At 37.2% G+C, this 20,140-nt stretch overlaps 2 protein-coding genes across 3 annotated transcripts; one reads left to right on the top strand and one right to left on the bottom strand.

Moving 5' to 3' along the window:
- Positions 1–4,173: 4,173 nt before the first annotated feature.
- Positions 4,174–7,941, top strand: LOC137389857 (LHFPL tetraspan subfamily member 7 protein-like). The gene is made up of 2 exons (XM_068076001.1): positions 4,174–4,932; positions 7,713–7,941. Exons 1-2 carry the CDS (start codon positions 4,239–4,241, stop codon positions 7,928–7,930), a joined length of 912 nt encoding a protein of 303 aa, XP_067932102.1. The 5' UTR covers positions 4,174–4,238; the 3' UTR covers positions 7,931–7,941.
- An 85-nt stretch (positions 7,942–8,026) lies between these two features.
- LOC137389856 (differentially expressed in FDCP 8 homolog A-like) lies at positions 8,027–20,096 on the bottom strand. 2 transcript variants are annotated; one of them, XM_068075999.1, is made up of 4 exons: positions 20,060–20,096; positions 12,066–12,184; positions 10,993–11,237; positions 8,027–9,334 (listed from the first exon to the last, which is right to left on the bottom strand). In XM_068075999.1, the coding sequence occupies exons 2-4, from the start codon at positions 12,173–12,175 to the stop codon at positions 8,202–8,204; spliced, it is 1,488 nt and encodes a 495-aa protein (XP_067932100.1). In that variant the 5' UTR covers positions 12,176–12,184; positions 20,060–20,096; the 3' UTR covers positions 8,027–8,201. The 2 variants fall into 2 exon arrangements, with proteins under 2 accessions (XP_067932100.1, XP_067932101.1); XM_068076000.1 differs by having other exon boundaries at positions 10,993–11,234.
- Positions 20,097–20,140: the final 44 nt, after the last annotated feature.

Raw genomic sequence — 20,140 nt, 5'->3', positions numbered from 1 at the left:
GCCCTTGTGAGTATATTGTGCAATATCCAGTGAGGGATATAGGCCCTTTGACTGTATTGCGCAATAACGAGTAAAGAATATAGGCCCTCGCAAGTGTACTGCGCCACATCGAGTGAGAAACATAGGCCCTCGCGAGCATACTGTGCCATGTCGAGTGAGGAATATAATAGTTAGGTATTAGTTTCAAACAGTTACATATGAGTTATAAACAGTTAGATATTAGTTACAAATAGTTACATATGAGTTATAAACAGTTAGATATTAGTTACAAATAGTTAGATATGAGTTATAAATGGTTAGATATTAATTATAAATAGTTAAATATGAGTTATAAATAGTTAGATATTAGTTATAAATAGTTAAATATGAGTTATAAATAGTTAGATATTAGTTATAAATAGTTATGAGTTATAAATAGTTAGATATTAGTTATAAATAGTTAGATATGAGTTATAAATAGTTGGATGTTAATTATAGATAATTAAATTTGAGTCGTGAATAATTAGATAGGAGGTATAAATAATTTCATACCTGAGATTGCGTGCGAAATGTATTAACAGAATAAGAGAAAAACTGAGAAGACAAGTGAACCACAACTATCAATGTTTTGAGCCAGCAAGAAATGCAAAGCAGGAAAGATTCCAATATTATAGATAAGTATAATAGTTATAAGCCAAACAGGCCAAAGAGAGAAGTAAAAAAGAAAAGGTTTTGTATATTTAGAGAATAAAATTTATGAATGACTCTAAAAGTGACCGATTGTTCTGTGCATTATCAGTCATGTTATGTTGCTCACCCCCATCTTTGATATATTTTTACTCCATGCACTTGTGTCTGCCATGTCACGTCATAAACTAGATCCAAGAATAGGACTTAATCTAGTTGACAAATAAATAAATCATTTTGAGATAGCTGATAGATTTTGATGTTGGTGGAAGGTGGAAGTTTACTGCAAGATGACTGCATTAGCTTGTCAGATCTAGTGCTGTGAGATCTAGAGTGCTATAAGGCTGCTGGATGCTCATTACACTCATTTATCATGCGTTCTGTTCTACATCTGTGATGAATTTATAGCTAACGTTTGTTTTGTTTTTCAGATGCTGCCAATGAAATTATGCATATTTTCATCAGAATTACCATCAAATAGAAAAGCTTAGTTATGAGGAATGGCTAAGCAATTTTTTTTCGCTGCTTGCCATAAGATTTTTCTGACTTGACGTCTGTATTTGTGGTAGTCAGCAGCAAGGAAAATAACTGACCTTTGTATATCGATATAAGAAAAAGCTTGCCCATGAAATGGTTTGACCAGTTTTATGTCTTACAACATCTAGCGTATAAATAACAACTATTGTTATATATGTCACTATGATTTTTAGACATATCAACCTAGTACAACAACAATGCTAAGAGGGAATACATGTAATTGCTCTATAAAGTGAATGCATAAATAAGAACCAACCTTCCTAGTACTGACAATAAGGTGTAAACACCAAATCGGAAGCAAATCTGTTAAAACAGCTGACAATGGGCAAGCCTCTGTACAGCAGACTACTTTAATAGTGATAGTAGTGATAAGACTTCATATCTTTCTTCTCTGTGTTCTTTATAATTAAATGTACTTTCAATTGTCAGCCCACATGCTGGGATTACTGTAAATTGAACAAAAAAATGTTTCTTTTGATCCAAATAATATAATTAATAATCTTTATACATTGTTTATGCTTTCTTACACTGTTTTTGCTTGTTATATAATTGGTTTGCGCTTTCTATATTACATGTATATCATTTTGTTGGAAATCCTAAAAAGCTTATAGCGGGTTGACGTGTCACTTGAATGAGAATAAAGATGTTGTACAGTCATAGAAGTGTCCAACAGTTAAATATAATTACAATCCACATGCGTATGAAAAGTGGGTGTGTTATTCACTAGTGTATACAAATATGTATATTGATATACAAACTTCTGTGTTACGCCTTAGCAGAAGAGGCAATGTGTGCAGCGGTATTGTACTTGACTAGGCCGGCTTTCCATTAGCAGCTCTGCCTATAAATACGGATGCACAGGATATGGAAGGCTAATTCACCGTCACTAATAACAAACCTGGCCAGCTTGACTGCTAATAAGAAATGTAAGGCTCGCTGCCTAGTTCTCCTATGTATGCCTGTCAATTTACCTCATCAATGTCAATTATCAAGAAAAATTTGTCACCTTATATATTGTGCTAGCGGAGTTTTTGAAGCATAATTAATGGGTTATAACGAAGAGAGGAGGGAGGAAGGAGGGTGCGGGCTAATCAATATTACACAAATGATCTCACAACTTTCCTCTCGCTACAGTTATCCTTTGGCTAATCAATCTATCTGAGATCAGTGCTGGCTAATTCCATTCATCTCAAATATGCACCTGTCAGTAATTGTCAGCAGAGCATGAATCAGACTGTCAGTCGCTGCACCCGTTACAAGCTACTCAGCTAGATGCAACAATGTTTATAAGAGGATACGCAGCAAGTCCGCACCGAACTTGACCTGAGATGGTTCCTACTCACCCACTACACGGGCTGTGAGACCGATCAGCTGGTCGCAGTGCATAGCACCTGATAAATAGCATACAAATAATTGTACAAATTTCCTAAGCAAGTACACGCTTTTGATATAGAAACAATAGTTTCAAAATATTTTCACAAAAGTATTTGTAAATAATTTGACCTTTATATTTGATGTTTGCTGGACTAACAAACTGTATCTCCCTTCATTCAATGATGGCATACAGCTCGCTCTCACTCATCTGTTTGTTTGTGTTTTCAGATAATCCATCGATCAGTGGAATTTAATGTTTGTTGAAAAAAATAGCAGTAATAACAACAAACAAGCTTAGACAGGCTGTTGAGAATGATAGAACAACTCGCTGTTATAACAGCACACTGATCTTGAGCCAATTGTATAGCCACGTTTCTTCAATAATATTATATCGTGAAGATTTGGGTCTTGCAGTGGGTAGGCAGACATCGTATAGAGGTCATATAAAGTTCATATAGAGCGAAAATAAAAAAAATAGTTGCAGTTTCTTAATTTCTGAAACAGTTTAGCTCTATGAACTTGAATAATGACACAACCTCACACTGGAGCTGACAAAAGTTTCACACATACATAAGTGCCATATTCCGCAAAATGATGTGTGGCTGTGATATTTCTTAAGATTTCACCTATAGATGACCATTTTCATTCTTTTACACACTACATCGAATATGTATAACCTAGTCAAGTGACTATTTAAAATTACAAAAACTATGCCCACAATTTTACATTTTAAATTTAAACAACAAACTATTTTTGTACTGATTTTAGCCAAGCTAAACTTTGATGTTAAGAGTGATTAGATACCCCTATTTATTATTTGCAGTTAAAAAGTGTATGTTTGTTACTACATATCTAAAAATGTTCATTTATACTTGTGTGTCTATACATGTAGCCTATATTTATATGGAAGATGTCTGTATATGTATACTTCTATGGAAGATGTCTATATATGTATACTTCTATGGAAGATGTCTATATATGTATACTTCTATGTGTATAGCTATCTATAAGCGTATGTTTATATAAGGATATTATTATAAATATATTATAGATTTTATTATAGTATATATTTTAAAGCAGCGTACACTCTCTAGCAGCATCTCAACATTCGAAAGACCTCTAAGACTGGACAATTCATGAGTAGATTGCAGCGTGTTCTACGGTATGAGTATGTTGCTACATCGCTATAACGGATATTTGAAATTGATTGCTGTTAGATTCTAGTTTCGTTCTTCAAATGCTGCTGCACACGGGCGTGCTCTCTCGAGATGGCCTCAGGCTTCTGCCGTGCTATCTCTTGTTTCTGTTGATGCCTATTGAATAGGAGCACTGCTTCTAGGCTTATTCAGTTTACCTATCAGATATTGTTATACCAATATTCGTTGCTTTGCCATTGTGATAGAATTTTCAACGAGCAAATGAAAAACTTGGAGGCTAATTGTTCAATATCCTCACGGACATAATTGGACACCTTTGAGGGAGGCGGAGCAAACAGTCTCAACTTATGGATTTATATTGTAATACTTTTGATTGCTTTAAGGATTGTAAAACTTGATTACACAAGTTTTTAGTGACATGTGAGTTATTGGCAAGCGAGGATATCATTGTCGCGCATCTCACTATTTCAAAAACATCTGACACAAAACCACGTAAAGACTGGTATGGACTACAGCCCGCATCTGGTTCGCACTCCTCGGACCCTACGGACAAAAGCGAGCTCTTCGGCGCCTCCCACACCAAATATAGGCTATGTCCTTCCAAACAGATCGCCATCTCACAGTCACCACTATGCCGGCATACTCATGCAACACGATGGGAGTAACAGTGATAGCAGCGCAGGATATATCTCGCCAACCCAAAAGACCACAGGCACATCCTATGGCACACTGCAAACGGAAGTTAGCTTGGGAGCTCCACAAGCTGGACAATATATAGTTGCCGATATGACAAGCATGGGCAGCAATAACTTGAGTCCCAAAATATCTGTCAGAAAGTCGATTGCATGGATATGGGTGGCCATAAACGTGACTATTTTTGGCTTTTGCAGTTTTTCTTTGTTTCAGCCAAGCTGGTTGGTAAATGGGCAAACAAAAGGCTCCCTAGGACTGGTGAAGTACTGTGAGGTTGGAGTTTCTCCGAGCAGCGAACTTGAAAAGTGTCACTATTATTCAAAAAGTGCATCAGTACTGCCAACTCTGGAGTCTTTACCATGGCAGCTAGCAGTCATATTGTACTTAATTTCAAGTGCTGTATTAGGTGTAAGCGCTGTACTGAGCTCCCTCTGCCTTTGCATACCGCAGATGTCGACAGTGGATAAGATTACTTTGCTTTCGGGATTCCAACAGCTGATTGCAGGTATCAATCACTTGGATGTGTATCTATATCTTGCTAGACATAATAATGCTCAAAAATTGTGATGTAAGCAACTTACTTTAACCTTTTGTTTTGTAAAACTACAGATATGCTGTTGATGTAGTGATAGCTACACACATACATTATATGTGGAATGTTTTGTGTACACAGCGCGAATCACTTAATAGTGTAAAATGTCAATAACTCATTTGGGTATCAAATGAAGAGGAATTGATATGCTCATATAGCGTAAATGCAAATAGATAAGGAAAACTGCTCAAATAAACTCCCGTGTCACTAAAAAGATTTTTCAAGAAGGTGACTACACTGTATGCAATTAGAAAAGCCGGCTGAAGCCATCCATGCAGCATGAGTATGACATGTAAATCATTTTGGGGCATTTGTTGACCTGTTCATGCACTCGACATACATAGGCCTACCGGTAGAGTGTAAAATTGTGCAAACTGTGGATATGTTCAGGTTGTGAATATGGGAAGGTAGCAAAGATGAAAGAGTTAGAGAGATGGTAATAGAATCCAGCAGGTGATAGAGATAAGCAGGTGTTTGAATTGAGCGAAAAGCAGAGATAAGAAGGTGCTCGAGTTGAGCAAGGAACAGAGATGAGTAGGGGTTGAGTTGAGCCAGAGAGAAAGATGGGTAGCAGTTCATGTTGGGCAAGAAATAATCTGGCGTTTTGAATTGAGTAAGGTACAGAGATAAGCAGGTGCCTCAGTTAAGCAAGAGACAGAAATGAGCAGGTGCTTGCTAAAAGCAAATGACAGATATTAACAGGTGCCTGAGTCAAGTGAAGAATATAATGGTGTCACATCAGGTTATCAAGCAAAATCAAATCTGATAAACCAACTGCATTAAGAGCTGGGTCTAATGGAATATATGGTAACAGAGACAGACAAGCGGTCTAACGGACACAAGTAATGTCAATCTGCAATTTCACCTAAAACATTGGTGATATGTTTTTGCTTTCAAGCTGGTGTATGTAGCAGAACATACAGCAAAGTAATAAAAGAAACCAGAAAATACTATTTCAATCATCAGTCTTCAAATTAACCTAGTTCACAAATGTTTTCTGTGAGGTCTCTGTGCTAACTGGGTTGATAAGTGTGTTCTGTGAGGTCTCTGTGCTAACTGGGTTGACAAATGTGTTCTGTGAGATCTCTGTGCTAACTGGACTGACAAGTGGGCTCTGTAAGGTCTCTGTGCTAATTGGGTTCACAAGTGTGTTCTGTGAAATCTCCGTGCTAACTGGACTGACAAGTGGGCTCTGTAAGGTCTCTGTGCTAATTGGGTTCACAAGTGTGTTCTGTGAGATCTCCGTGCTAACTGAGTTGATAAATGTGTTCTGTGCTAACTGGGCTGACAAGTGTGTTCTGTGAGATCTCTGTGCTAACTGGGTTGATAAATGTGTTCTGTGAGGGCTCTGTGCTAACTGGCCTGACAAGTGTATTCTATGAGGTCTCTGTGCTAACTGGGTTGACAAATGTGTTTTGTGAGGTCACTGTGCTAATTGGGTTGACAAATGTGTTCTGTGAGGTCTCTGTGCTAATTTGGTTTACAAGTGTGTTCCGTCAGGTCTCTAAGCTAATTGGTGTGACAAATGTGTTCTGTGCGGTCTCTGTGCTAACTGGGTTCACAAATGTGTTCTATAAGGTCTCTGTGCTAATTGGGTTGACAAATGTGTTCCGTCAGGTCTCTGTGCTAACGGGGATGACAAATGTGTTCTGGGAGGTCTCTGTGCTAATTGGGTTGACAAGTGTGTTCAGTCAGGTCTCTGTGCTAACTGATAATGCAAAAGCTTTTCTTTAGTTTTGCATCTTTTTAATTGTAATTATAAAAATATTTCGTGCTAATAGTAAGCTAACCAAGGCCGAGTGGTTGTAGAAACTATCTTTAGCTGACGTTGTTCAGTGTATACAAGCTGCAATAAAAAGTACATCATAATCTAAAGCTAGTGCTGCCTATTAGATTGTTGCTCTAGTTTTTGCTGTTTTTGGCTGTGGAGCCGCATATATGTGTTGAATATATTAGCCATGCTCAGACTCGATGTTGAATAATTCGCAACTAGTTTATCATGAGCTAGTCAGAAAAATTGAAGATTAGGAGGACATACGGGTCTGAAGCGTAAGGAGACAGCGAGGTTCCGATAAATCAATTAAACAGTTAACGTTTTAGTGTATCAAGAAATTTAGTGTATCAAGACTTCTGGTAGTTGGCTCATTCAAAAATGTTTTATTTTTACATTACAAGCAATATATATGTGTATATAAGTCATCAATGATTCACCATAGTGACGATTTCAGGTGCAAAGACAACAGCACAAAGAAACAAACATATTGCCACATTATTGCAATTGTTGACAGTATGATTCAGGTCACATACTTATGACCCTGATACACTACAAACGTTTCTATCAAACCATAACTTTCCACACCCAAATAAACTATATTTATAGTAAAATGTAGACTCTCTTACTTTATACCTCTGGCCTCTTATCTGATGCATATATAAATGCCGAGTCTAACCAAATAAACAGCTAGAATTACTAGTAAACTATTCGTTATTAGTCGCACTACAGTATATCGTTTAAGTGCATATTATATTATTATATTAAAATAATGTAATCATGAACCTTAAAGTGCTCAATCTATAACTTATCTCCTCACAACATCTACCAGCCGATGAAGTTCCTTTTTCTTCTGAGATAAAACGTCATTCAATTTGACTCGGTAAACAATAAGGAACTGAGATGAGAATGCTTGTTATAGGTATTCTTCTGCTGACTTCACTGGTTATCATACCCATTGGATTTGAAGAGCCAGGAGTGAGAGAGATATGTGGTGATACAAGTGGATTGTACAATCCTGGAACCTGTTACATCGGCTGGAGTTACATCATACCAGCCGGATGCTGTGCGCTTTGCTTTAGCTTGCCTCTTCTCTCCCATTACGTGACTTATTTACCAAAGTATTACAACTTAATATAATAGACCTCTGAACAAAGCTCTAACAATAATTTCTATATCCCACCAAACAATTCATAGATAATAAGAATGCCTCTTACAAAGCTACCGATAGTGCTGTTATAAGGATTTATATTTTAGTAATATTTGTACTTACAATACAAATGCATCACAAGGCCAATAATAATAAAGTAAAAACACAATTCATTAGTGGAATCGCTAGAGGTTGATGGTGCTAGTGTACTGAGCGCTAGAAGTTAATGGTGCTAGTGTACTGAGTATGCGATTGCAATTTTCAAGAAGAGTTTGCCTCTTCGATTTGCCGTAAAATCTGTGCCTTTCTCTCATTTTCCTGCAATCGTTTCTTCTTTCTCTCACAACGTGGACAGTTTTGATGAACTTTAGCAAAACAGTATTTGTGGAAAACATTTGAGCATTCTTTACACAATACACAAACATTGTCAAATGGAAAGATTATTTCAGACTTGCGGCAAATTTCGCAGAAGTAGCCTTTTCCGCGGCATGTGGCGCAGTCGACCTTGATATGGCAGGCAAAGCTGGCATGTATGTTAATAATGACCGGCAAGAGACGCTCGTTGACAAGCTCATCCAAATCATGCATTGTGTAGAACTCCGAGTTTTCTACAAAGTGCTGCCGCTCCTTGAGAAGTAGGAGGAGCTTACTCTGCATGGCTGCCTGGCATGATAGAAAGTAGGTCTTCATCAGCAGAATCTCCTGCCGCAGCTTTTTCACTTCACTCAGTTCCTCAACAAAGTTCAACAAATGCTTGTTGATAGTTTCCATACGTAGAGCAGGTTTGCGGTACATGAGGTTGAGATACTGTTTGGATGCCCTGCATACTTTCCTCGGCACAAAGTCCCAGTTATGCACAACCCTCGCAGGTATTATCATTTCATCATTCCAGTGGCAGGAGGGACAGTAGTAACTACCCGTGTAGTCACATTGCCTTGGTTCAACGGCGCCGAGCTTGTACGAGATGCCACACTGGCACTCAAAGCATTTGTAGTTCTGCGAGGCTAGTCCCCGGTCTCGGCATATACTCATTACATAGGACAACGGCTCTGTCAGCTTCTTTGAGGCACACATTCTCTTCAGCGAGTTCAGACACCTATCATGGCAACATATGTGACATGATGTGCAGGTGTACCATGTGCCAATAACACCCCAGACAACGGCACAGCACACCTCACAGTGCCGTCCTGTATCTGTAGTCGACTCCTTGAGATGAAACTCATGACCATAAACACACTTAGCCTGTGAGTCAACTGAATTACCCTGCTCACCCTCAAGTTCACTCTTACGTAGCCTCAGGCCAACAAGTTTCTGTATGAGTTGCCTTTTAGCCGTGTTTTCATCAGGAGTTCTGTATATGAGATCCTTGATCTTCTGAATTTCTTGTTCAATATCTGCAAGACATCAGTTTGTACAGACTGACCAGATGGCAGTCCCAGAAGTAAGCACTCAGATACAATTGATCCTTAGCTAATTCAGAGTGGTAGTAAATAGTGAAATGCTAGTTTGTTTTAAATCCACAAAAAGAGTTGTAGTGAAATTCTTTGCTTCATTAGCTTTGCAACACTGTAAGCATTGCTCAACACTAAATAAAATTTGAAACTATAAGTCATATTACAAAGCAACTCGGAAATCTTGATCCTAAATTTATCAATATAATCATGCACAGCATCTAGAAATGAAAATTACTGTCAAAAGGGCCATAAAATAATTTAATATCTAAGCTTACAGTACAAAAAAAATTAAATGGATTACTCGATAATTCTTCATGCGCATTCCAATGACTCGCACACTAACTGATACACAATTCTCAAACTTGGCTTATCAACAATTCGACCAAACCGTGATATTTGAAGGTGTGAACACCTTAGTAGTATACCTGCCCACTTTGTTTCAATCATAAATATTGCTCAATTTTGTATATTTAACAAGAATGAGCAAAAATCGAAAAACAACAATGATAAAAATGAGAGGAATAACCACAATTCAATATGTGAACACACCTTTCGGGTGAGCACCACTGCTACTCGACTTGTAAACCTAACTCAAAGACTAAAAAACTTCAACCTGAATTCAACTACGAGCAAACAGAACTGCTGAGTGCAGGTAATTCCAAAGCGAATGTAATTCAATGCAAAGCTTAACTCAAAATTTTAAAGTAGACGTAACTTCAAATTGAACGTAGCTTCAGAGTGAGCATGGGAGCATAACTTCAGGGTAGGCTAACTTCCACATTAGCACCAATCTAAGATTTGCACAAGCTCTAGTGGGGACGACTCTAAAACCTGTGCTTAGAAGTAAGAGAATGATTTGAACTCTAAAACTGATACGAGCCTACATGCTGAGCCAGTTGCACTGAATTAAACAGAAAATGAGTATATTAACTCTAGTTGTGGCACAACAGCCAGTTTTTTAACAAGAGAAATATACACAAAGTCTACTGCTACATTTCAAACCCGCAATACTATAAGATTGAATGAAGTGGAAACAAATGATAGGAGTAGCACTTTCAAACACTTCCAGCAATTATTACGTAAAACTCGACCAATTAAAACAAGTTCGTTATGCTGAAGACCACCACAAAGCGAAGCAAACCTTCAAGACGATTCCCAGCAAAAATAAATCATATCATGCAATGGCTTTTCTATAGCATCAGACTTATAATATACTGTATATGAAAACCAACACTGAATAATAAAATGCTAAGCTGCAGTATGACTTGAACTCATCACAAAATATATAATTCTTATTGATGCTCACCTTGAAATCATTTTACAAATATAATACCTGCTTGCGTATTGTCAGAAAAACATCTGCTTTTACGATTGGATTTTCAAAAAGATTGAGAAGGAAACATCACAATAAAAGCTCATAACCATTATATTAGGGCATTTTTAGCATTTTTCCAAATGAATCCTTTATAAGTAATTTAATTATGCCCTTTATAATGTTCATATACCAAAATGTGTGGCTTCTAATTGGTAAAGAATACAAAAGGGTTAAACAGACAGGTAAGAAATGAACTAACCAATTAACTGAGAACACTGTATACCTTTTAACCTGGAGAGGTCCTCAGGAAGACCAAAGTAATCTTCTCTCATATTTAGGCTCAATGGCTCTTCAGGAACTGATTCGACTTCAAAATAGTTAGATTCTGAGTCCGAGCGCTGCTTGGTGCTCGTAGGTATATCTAGGTCCTTGATTAGCTGAGAGTCATAGATGCTTGATTCTCCTTCCCTTTCCGGTAAGATAGAATCATCGAATGGATTTGTCTTGAGAGAATCACTTTCAGACCTGCTAAACATAAGGAATATCTCGCTAGAAACTTAGAGCTGTAAAAGAAGACAGAGCTCGCTCTATAAGTGTACAGGCACCCTACGATATAACATTCCCAAATGCGCTTCTATACGATGCTAGTTATTTTTATGTATATGTTTTGCGTATGATTGTATACATAATAACTCTGACACCTTATGAAGTCGCTGTTTGGAATTGATTGTATACATAATAACTCTGACACCTTATGAAGTCACTGTTTGGAATTGATTGTATACATAATAACTCTGACACCTTATGAAGTCACTGTTTGGAATATAATGCAGCACAGCAGATCCGCAGATACATCTTCCCTTAAAATTAGACTCGTTCTATACATTTGGTTCTATACATTTGTAGTACACTTCGATACACACATTAGTGGTCTTGACTAACTGAATGTTGGTAAAACAAAAAGATGGCTGACAGCTCATTAATTTACACTTTATAAAAACTGAAAGGAAAGATGCAAATGTTGCCAGAAGAACGTGTTAATCATTTTGACTTCTTCAATGGTATCGGCATGTAACAGTGGCTCATTCCTAAGAAAGACAGTCTTTCATTACTAACAGAACATTAGTAATAATAGTAACATCTAGAATGATAGTTTGCTTACGCAGCATTGCTAGTCAGTGACACAAATACAGCAGTGCTAGTCAGTGACACAAATACAGCAGTGCTAGTCAGTGACACAAATACAGCAGTGCTAGTCAGTGACACAAATACAGCAGTGCTAGTCAGTGACACAAATACGCTATGGTTCATAACTGTTCTGCGAGTATCCTGACAGCGAAGCCAACACAAAGTTACCTTTGATTATTACTATAGTCTTCATCTGAATCTTCACTGTCACTTTCTCCATTACTAGGTTTAAAGAACTTTATAGTAGCTACTGGTCTGTTACCACTCGTGGCCATCATCTCAAACCTCTGTACATAAATGACAGAAATAGTTATACCATAGTAGATTGTTACGCATCTAATGCCTACCTTCAGAGTTATTATGGAAAATCAGAGTCTGCTCTGCATTTAACTCAGAGTCTGCTCTGCATTTAACTCAGAGTCTGCTCTGCATTTAACTCATAGTCTGCTCTGCATTTAACTCAGAGTCTGCTCTGCATTTAACTCAGAGTCTGCTCTGCATTTAACTCAGAGTCTGCTCTGCATTTAACTCAGAGTCTGCTCTGCATTTAACTCAGAGTCTGCTCTGCATTTAACTCAGAGTCTGCTCTGCATTTAACTCAGAGTCTGCTCTGTATTTAACTCTGAGTCTGCTCTGCATTTAACTCAGAGTCTGCTCTGCATTTAACTCAGAGTCTGCTCTGTATTTAACTCAGAGTCTGCTCTGCATTTAACTCAGAGTCTGCTCTGCATTTAACTCAGAGTCTGCTCTGCATTTAACTCAGAGTCTGCTCTGCATTTAACTCAGAGTCTGCTCTGCATTTAACTCAGAGTCTGCTCTGCATTTAACTCAGAGTCTGCTCTGCATTTAACTCAGAGTCTGCTCTGCATTTAACTCTGAGTCTGCTCTGCATTTAACTCAGAGTCTGCTCTGCATTTAACTCAGAGTCTGCTCTGCATTTAACTCAGAGTCTGCTCTGCATTTAACTCAGAGTCTGCTCTGCATTTAACTCTGAGTCTGCTCTGCATTTAACTCAGAGTCTGCTCTGCATTTAACTCTGAGTCTGCTCTGCATTTAACTCAGAGTCTGCTCTGCATTTAACTCAGAGTCTGCTCTGCATTTAACTCTGAGTCTGCTCTGCATTTAACTCAGAGTCTGCTCTGCATTTAACTCAGAGTCTGCTCTGCATTTAACTCAGAGTCTGCTCTGCATTTAACTCAGAGTCTGCTCTGCATTTAACTCAGAGTCTGCTCTGCATTTAACTCTGAGTCTGCTCTGCATTTAACTCAGAGTCTGCTCTGCATTTAACTCTGAGTCTGCTCTGCATTTAACTCAGAGTCTGCTCTGCATTTAACTCTGAGTCTGCTCTGCATTTAACTCTGAGTCTGCTCTGCATTTAACTCAGAGTCTGCTCTGCATTTAACTCTGAGTCTGCTCTGCATTTAACTCAGAGTCTGCTCTGCATTTAACTCAGAGTCTGCTCTGCATTTAACTCAGAGTCTGCTCTGCATTTAACTCAGAGTCTGCTCTGCATTTAACTCAGAGTCTACTCTGCATTTAACTCAGAGTCTGCTCTGCATTTAACTCAGAGTCTGCTCTGCATTTAACTCAGAGTCTGCTCTGCATTTAACTCAGAGTCTGCTCTGCATTTAACTCAGAGTCTGCTCTGCATTTAACTCTGAGTCTGCTCTGCATTTAACTCAGAGTCTGCTCTGCATTTAACTCAGAGTCTGCTCTGCATTTAACTCAGAGTCTACTCTGCATTTAACTCAGAGTCTGCTCTGCATTTAACTCAGAGTCTGCTCTGCATTTAACTCAGAGTCTGCTCTGCATTTAACTCAGAGTCTGCTCTGCATTTAACTCAGAGTCTGCTCTGCATTTAACTCAGAGTCTGCTCTGCATTTAACTCAGAGTCTGCTCTGCATTTAACTCAGAGTCTGCTCTGCATTTAACTCAGAGTCTGCTCTGCATTTAACTCAGAGTCTGCTCTGCATTTAACTCAGAGTCTGCTCTGCATTTAACTCAGAGTCTGCTCTGTATTTAACTCTGAGTCTGCTCTGCATTTAACTCAGAGTCTGCTCTGCATTTAACTCAGAGTCTGCTCTGCATTTAACTCAGAGTCTGCTCTGCATTTAACTCAGAGTCTGCTCTGCATTTAACTCAGAGTCTGCTCTGCATTTAACTCAGAGTCTGCTCTGCATTTAACTCAGAGTCTGCTCTGCATTTAACTCAGAGTCTGCTCTGCATTTAACTCAGAGTCTGTTCTGCATTAAACTCAGAGTCTGCTCTGCATTTAACTCAGAGTCTGCTCTGCATTTAACTCAGAGTCTGCTCTGCATTTAACTCAGAGTCTGCTCTGCATTTAACTCAGAGTCTGCTCTGCATTTAACTCAGAGTCTGCTCTGCATTTAACTCAGAGTCTGCTCTGCATTTAACTCAGAGTCTGCTCTGCATTTAACTCAGAGTCTGCTCTGCATTTAACTCAGAGTCTGCTCTGCATTTAACTCAGAGTCTGCTCTGCATTTAACTCAGAGTCTGCTCTGCATTTAACTCAGAGTCTGCTCTGCATTTAACTCTGAGTCTGCTCTGCATTTAACTCAGAGTCTGCTCTGCATTTAACTCAGAGTCTGCTCTGCATTTAACTCAGAGTCTGCTCTGCATTTAACTCTGAGTCTGCTCTGCATTTAACTCAGAGTCTGCTCTGCATTTAACTCAGAGTCTGCTCTGCATTTAACTCAGAGTCTGCTCTGCATTTAACTCAGAGTCTGCTCTGCATTTAACTCAGAGTCTGCTCTGCATTTAACTCAGAGTCTGCTCTGCATTTAACTCAGAGTCTGCTCTGTATTTAACTCAGAGTCTGCTCTGCATTTAACTCAGAGTCTGCTCTGCATTTAACTCAGAGTCTGCTCTGCATTTAACTCAGAGTCTGCTCTGCATTTAACTCAGAGTCTGCTCTGCATTTAACTCAGAGTCTGCTCTGCATTTAACTCAGAGTCTGCTCTGCATTTAACTCAGAGTCTGCTCTGCATTTAACTCAGAGTCTGCTCTGCATTTAACTCAGAGTCTGCTCTGCATTTAACTCAGAGTCTGCTCTGCATTTAACTCTGAGTCTGCTCTGCATTTAACTCTGAGTCTGCTCTGCATTTAACTCAGAGTCTGCTCTGCATTTAACTCAGAGTCTGCTCTGCATTTAACTCAGAGTCTGCTCTGCATTTAACTCAGAGTCTGCACATCTATTTCTTGCCGTACTTATTTCATTCTTGTTTCAACTATTTATTGTTTATTCAGATTTAATATAGTGACATGGTAATTTCTATAAAAACAACATTACATTTTAACGGCTGAGTTACTTCACTAAGCCAGTCATCAACCTGCAAATTGATGTCATACTGAAGATCCAAGCACACAGCTATACATAGAAGGTGCACAAAAGTTCCCATGATATTGTTTATACATAAGTAAGCAAATAAAATCGAAAAAGTAATACGAACTTTGCGTTGCTCAACAACACTGAAAAACATCTAAAGGTTTTCGCAAAAATATGGCAAGCTGGACAATCAATATTGGATTTTATTTAAAAAATATATTTGCATTTACAAGCGCCTGCATATGTATGATTATAAATATGTCAAGAACTGAAATTAAACCTTGTCCTTAAGTTTTTGAATGCAGTTACACACAAAATGGTTATTTTTCTCTATTACCTATGTGATTCCTAGCTCTCTCACAGATATTACTCTTTCCCAAATACAATGACTCTAGTGTGGGCAAGAGTATTCCTGCACTTCACACTCTGCGACTAACAGTCTGTGCATGCTTACAACTAGTGATATTCATTGAAATTGTACATACTTTCACTCTTTGGTACTGTTTTTAACAGTGGAGCTTTATTAGAAACCTGAACTTCTGTGTAATCTGAAGAGTCAAAGCAACTAAATAGGTCGCCTTTAATGCTATCACGCATCTCCAAACCTTAACCTACTAATGAGTGCAAACGTCTATAAAAAGATTTTGATTTTCTGCTATCATCAAAATGGGACGATAAAATGGACTTGTTTTATTGACCGCATTTATTTTTGAACATTAGGGTTTGTAAAATGTCAATGTGTCATATTTGATAACGTAACGATAAAATAATATCGGCGGTATTGTGCAAATATACCTTTTAGGCATACACTGGTTGTCACTGCTAGTTTTATGAGCTGACCATTTAAGTAGTTGCTCGCTCTTATATTAATTCTGTTAGCAAAAGAAGTGCAACCTATAATAATTGGTATAATAATAATATACCTTTTAGGCATACACTGGTTGTCACTGCTAGTTTTATGAGCTGACCATTTAAGTAGTTGCTCGCTCTTATATTAATTCTGTTAGCAAAAGAAGTGCAACCTATAATAATTGGGTTAATCTGATATTGCTTATTAACTGTTGCAACTCAAATCTATATACATAAGTATTTTATATAAAATAAGTTTGAAAGCAGTACTGTTGTCGTCTGTCACTACTACTCTCACAAAAACCATGCCTTCAAGCCAACCTCAGAAAATCACACAAAGAGATATTTGATCAACGCCAACATGACCGAAATACTGACAACTTACCTCTTTAGATTCTAACTAAAAAACTAACTTGATAAAGTTTGACTGCCAATAAAAATCTCCATGTGGAAAGCTTTCACCGTTTTCAGAAGAATGCACCAACTAATAACAATAGTCACTGATGAACACTCGTGACATAGTGAGCAGCTAGTGTACAGCAACCTAGTGTACAGCTACTAAACTTGAACCATTTTTTGCAAATGCCAAGTAAGTTTTATGGAGAGGCTGACCACTAGCACAGTTAAAGTTAAAATACATAATACTCTTCATATCATTTAATATAAAAAATTGTTTGTTTTCATAGTTTTGTACTGCTTTTTTGTTTTATGTGACCTGAGAAATTGTATATAGTGTCCAACATGCCAAAGCGCAAGACAGTAAATGCTCATGAAAGATTGGTACACTAAATTAGAAAAATAATATTTTTGTACATTGAAAAACTACTATATGCACTTTGGATGACTTTTATTAAATTGGTATGAATTTAAGCTTTTTGATAACCAGCTCAATGGCAATATAAACATGTCAATCACAGCTCGGTTAAACTTCTGAACAATGCTTCAGTTTGTTGAAGGTGTTTTCAGTTGTTTGAGGCAAAAAGTATAGTTTGCATAAAACATGCAGTTTTTTGTCTTGTATGAATTTTAAATGGGTTTTAAGCCTTGCATAAAATATTCGTTTTTTTGACATTTTTTATCCAACATGGAAAAATCTTTGTCGGCTTGCAACTTGCAAAACTCACTTCATTCTCCAAATTGAAAATATAAAACCGCTTTATTTTGAACCTGGAGTATCTGTTATTCTTAGGTATGAATTTAAAACTCGCCATACATACTTAATAAATAACTTGATAACTGAATAAATAGAGGATGTTCAAGCAATATTTTAATTTGTGTTATTTGCACATGTAATTTCAATCTAATTGTTGGTTTCAATCAGAGACTTCGAGAAGGGATAAAAGGGTAAGGGAAATCCTATATCATTAAAAAAACACAATTTTGTTTCTTTTCTTTCTCTTTTTTGCATAACAGCTGCTACATTTCAGTTTTTCTGTAAGTAAAGTTATGAAAAGGTTTCACACAATTCTCTTATGTTTCTTAAAAAAAATGGGTTGTAATATGCTGTGCTTATTATTGCAGGTAAATATGTAGAGACATTGACATTGTCTTGCATTATAAGAGCGATGAGCCCCGTCAATAAGTCTCGTGAAAAGATTATGCCTAATTAATTTTCTCCTTTCCTGTAGTAAATCAATACCTGTATTTGATCTAAATTTTGAGACGCTAACAATCTGTTTGATATTAGAGATTAACTTGAGAATGTTATTTGGGATTTTTTTTAATTTTTTAAAATAATAGGATCCCATGTTTGACACAAATATTCTAGCTCAGAACTCGCTAGAGTCTTGTAAGCAACAAACTTAGTTTTAGCAATGATATACAGCCCCCCCCATATGGGGGGCTGTATATCATTGGTTTTAGTATCTGCTTATTTTTAATCGTCTTCGCAGCGATGCCAGAGCTCTAAGTGCTTTGCTGGCAATATTGTCAACAAGTATAGAGAAAGTGAAATTTTACAAAAACTCCACATCTAAATATTGGTAGCCGTGATAATTTCAGACATAATTTTCTTTTATCATTAATAATTATATCTTTAACAGATATAATTATTCTTGATTTTTCTAAAGCGTTCGACACAGTGAGTCATCGCAAATTACTATATAAGTTATCTGTTTTTGGTATTCATGAAAAGATCATAGCATGGATCAAAGGCTTTTTGCAAAACAGAGGGCAGGTAGTAAGGGTAGAGGGGTCATTATCCCATCGTTGCAGTGTAAAATCAGGTGTGCCGCAAGGTTCGGTGTTGGGCCCTCTGCTGTTTTTGATTTACATTAATGATTTGACTGATCAACTTTCCTCGGAGTGTCGACTCTTTGCGGATGACGCACTTTTATATAACACTCGAGAGAAAGCACAGTTACTGCAAGAAGACCTAAAAAAACTTGACGAGTGGTCTAAAAACTGGCAGCTCTCTTTTAATGTAGGTAAATGTTCGGTTATGTCAATTAAAGACTCAAGTTTGAGCCAATCATATTATCTCAATAACCGCAGACTTGAAAATGTTAATACTCATCCATATCTTGGCATAGAATTTAATTACGATTTAAAATGGAGCGCACACATAAATAAAATTGTTGCTAAATCAACCAGTCTTTTGGGTATGCTGTGGCGAGTGTTAAAATCGGCCGATACAAGAACCAGGCAGTTGGCATATTACACTCTCATAAGACCAATTTTAGAATATGGTTGCGTAGCATGGAACCCTTATTTTGATAAAGACATCAAACAACTAGAAAAGTTACAAAATAAGGCTGTGAAATTCATCTTTGATTTACGAGGGCAAGTTAGCTACACTGCTATAAAGGAGAGTAGTAATATACAATTGCTAAAAGATAGACGAAAGGAATTAAGAGTGAATTTGTTTTGCAAAGCTACAGCCAGTGGGGTGATTAAAGATACATATAAGCAAGAGCCCGAACAAATCTATAATACTCGTCAAGAGGGAGGGTTGTATGTACCATCAATAAAAACCAAAGCTTATTTTAATTCTTTCTGGCCTAGAACCACTCGAGAAATCAGAGATGGAATTTGATAATTTCGGCACACCCTTTTTGGCAACTTTTGGCCCGGGGACATTGTAATCAATGTTGTATATATATCATTGTAAATATTTTGTATATGGCATTTGATTCATTAATTCATTTTCTTTTTTTTTGTTTTTTGATTCACATAGCAGTATTAGAAATAGATATTATATGATGTAAATATGAAATATCGAAGGAATATTGTTGCAATACTCTTTAGATACAAATACAAGCCGAAAGCAAAATTAAAAACACTGAAAAAAGGGAAGAAGGGGAAGAGAGAGGAAAGAAAGGAGGAAGGGAAAATTTTTGCTGGTATACTGTTTAAAATAAAGAGTTCCCACGTATTTTGCCTCCTGCGTGAGGCTTTCAGTGGGAAAAACCCGATCCGATCATGATAAGAGATTTATTAGTTATTTTCTCCTGCAGAAAGTACTGTACATTTGTTGATCTTAAAAGACAGTTGCCAGTCTTAGGCCCATTTTTCTAACATGTTAAGCCCCTCTAAAAAGCTTTCTGCTGCAATCTGACAACCTAACACCAAGATACTACTTTCACGAATATTACTTTCAAGAAGCCGGAAACAAAGTGTAATCATGTTACAAGCCTGTAACTTAGGTCAACATTCTAACTCGGACGAACAAAACTAAAACTCGCTCTGATATTTTACGCTGGTAAAAAGCTTTTACTTATATGTGTTTTTTATTTTACAAAAATAGCTAGGCATTTTAACATTAAAGTACTGGTGCCATGTTTGAGCTCAGAGCTCTAGTTGTAGATGTTATGAAAAAAATATCATCCGCAAAAAGACAAAGTTTAGAAACTATGAAACGAATCAAATATTTAAACAAAAAACAGGTTTCAACATATCCCTGAGAGGTACCTCCTGGCATTAGCATGTGAATGAACGAGGCCGCAAAACTAAAGGATAAAGGGACTACCTGTGGTAAATTCTTGTATAGCTAGGCTGTGATCATGTGACCAAAACACTAATAATCTTTTTCTATTTCCCAACACAAAAT

This window comes from Watersipora subatra, chromosome 3 (genome assembly GCF_963576615.1).
Source record: "Watersipora subatra chromosome 3, tzWatSuba1.1, whole genome shotgun sequence".
In the NCBI taxonomy this organism is placed as follows: domain Eukaryota; kingdom Metazoa; phylum Bryozoa; class Gymnolaemata; order Cheilostomatida; family Watersiporidae; genus Watersipora; species Watersipora subatra.
This window is presented reverse-complemented; position numbering and strand designations above follow the sequence as displayed.

What these genes read in the sequence shown, in the direction of transcription:
- LOC137389857 (XM_068076001.1), top strand. Translation starts at nt 4,239, where the DNA reads ATGGACTACAGCCCGCATCTGGTTCGCACTCCTCGGACCCTACGGACA. An exon ending in ATTCCAACAGCTGATTGCAG is followed by an intron (nt 4,933 to 7,712) that starts GTATCAATCACT and finishes TGCTTGTTATAG; the next exon opens with GTATTCTTCTGCTGACTTCA.
- LOC137389856 (XM_068075999.1), bottom strand. Translation starts at nt 12,175, where the DNA reads ATGATGGCCACGAGTGGTAACAGACCAGTAGCTACTATAAAGTTCTTT. An exon ending in GACTATAGTAATAATCAAAG is followed by an intron (nt 11,238 to 12,065) that starts GTAACTTTGTGT and finishes CCTTATGTTTAG; the next exon opens with CAGGTCTGAAAGTGATTCTC. An exon ending in GGACCTCTCCAGGTTAAAAG is followed by an intron (nt 9,335 to 10,992) that starts GTATACAGTGTT and finishes GATGTCTTGCAG; the next exon opens with ATATTGAACAAGAAATTCAG.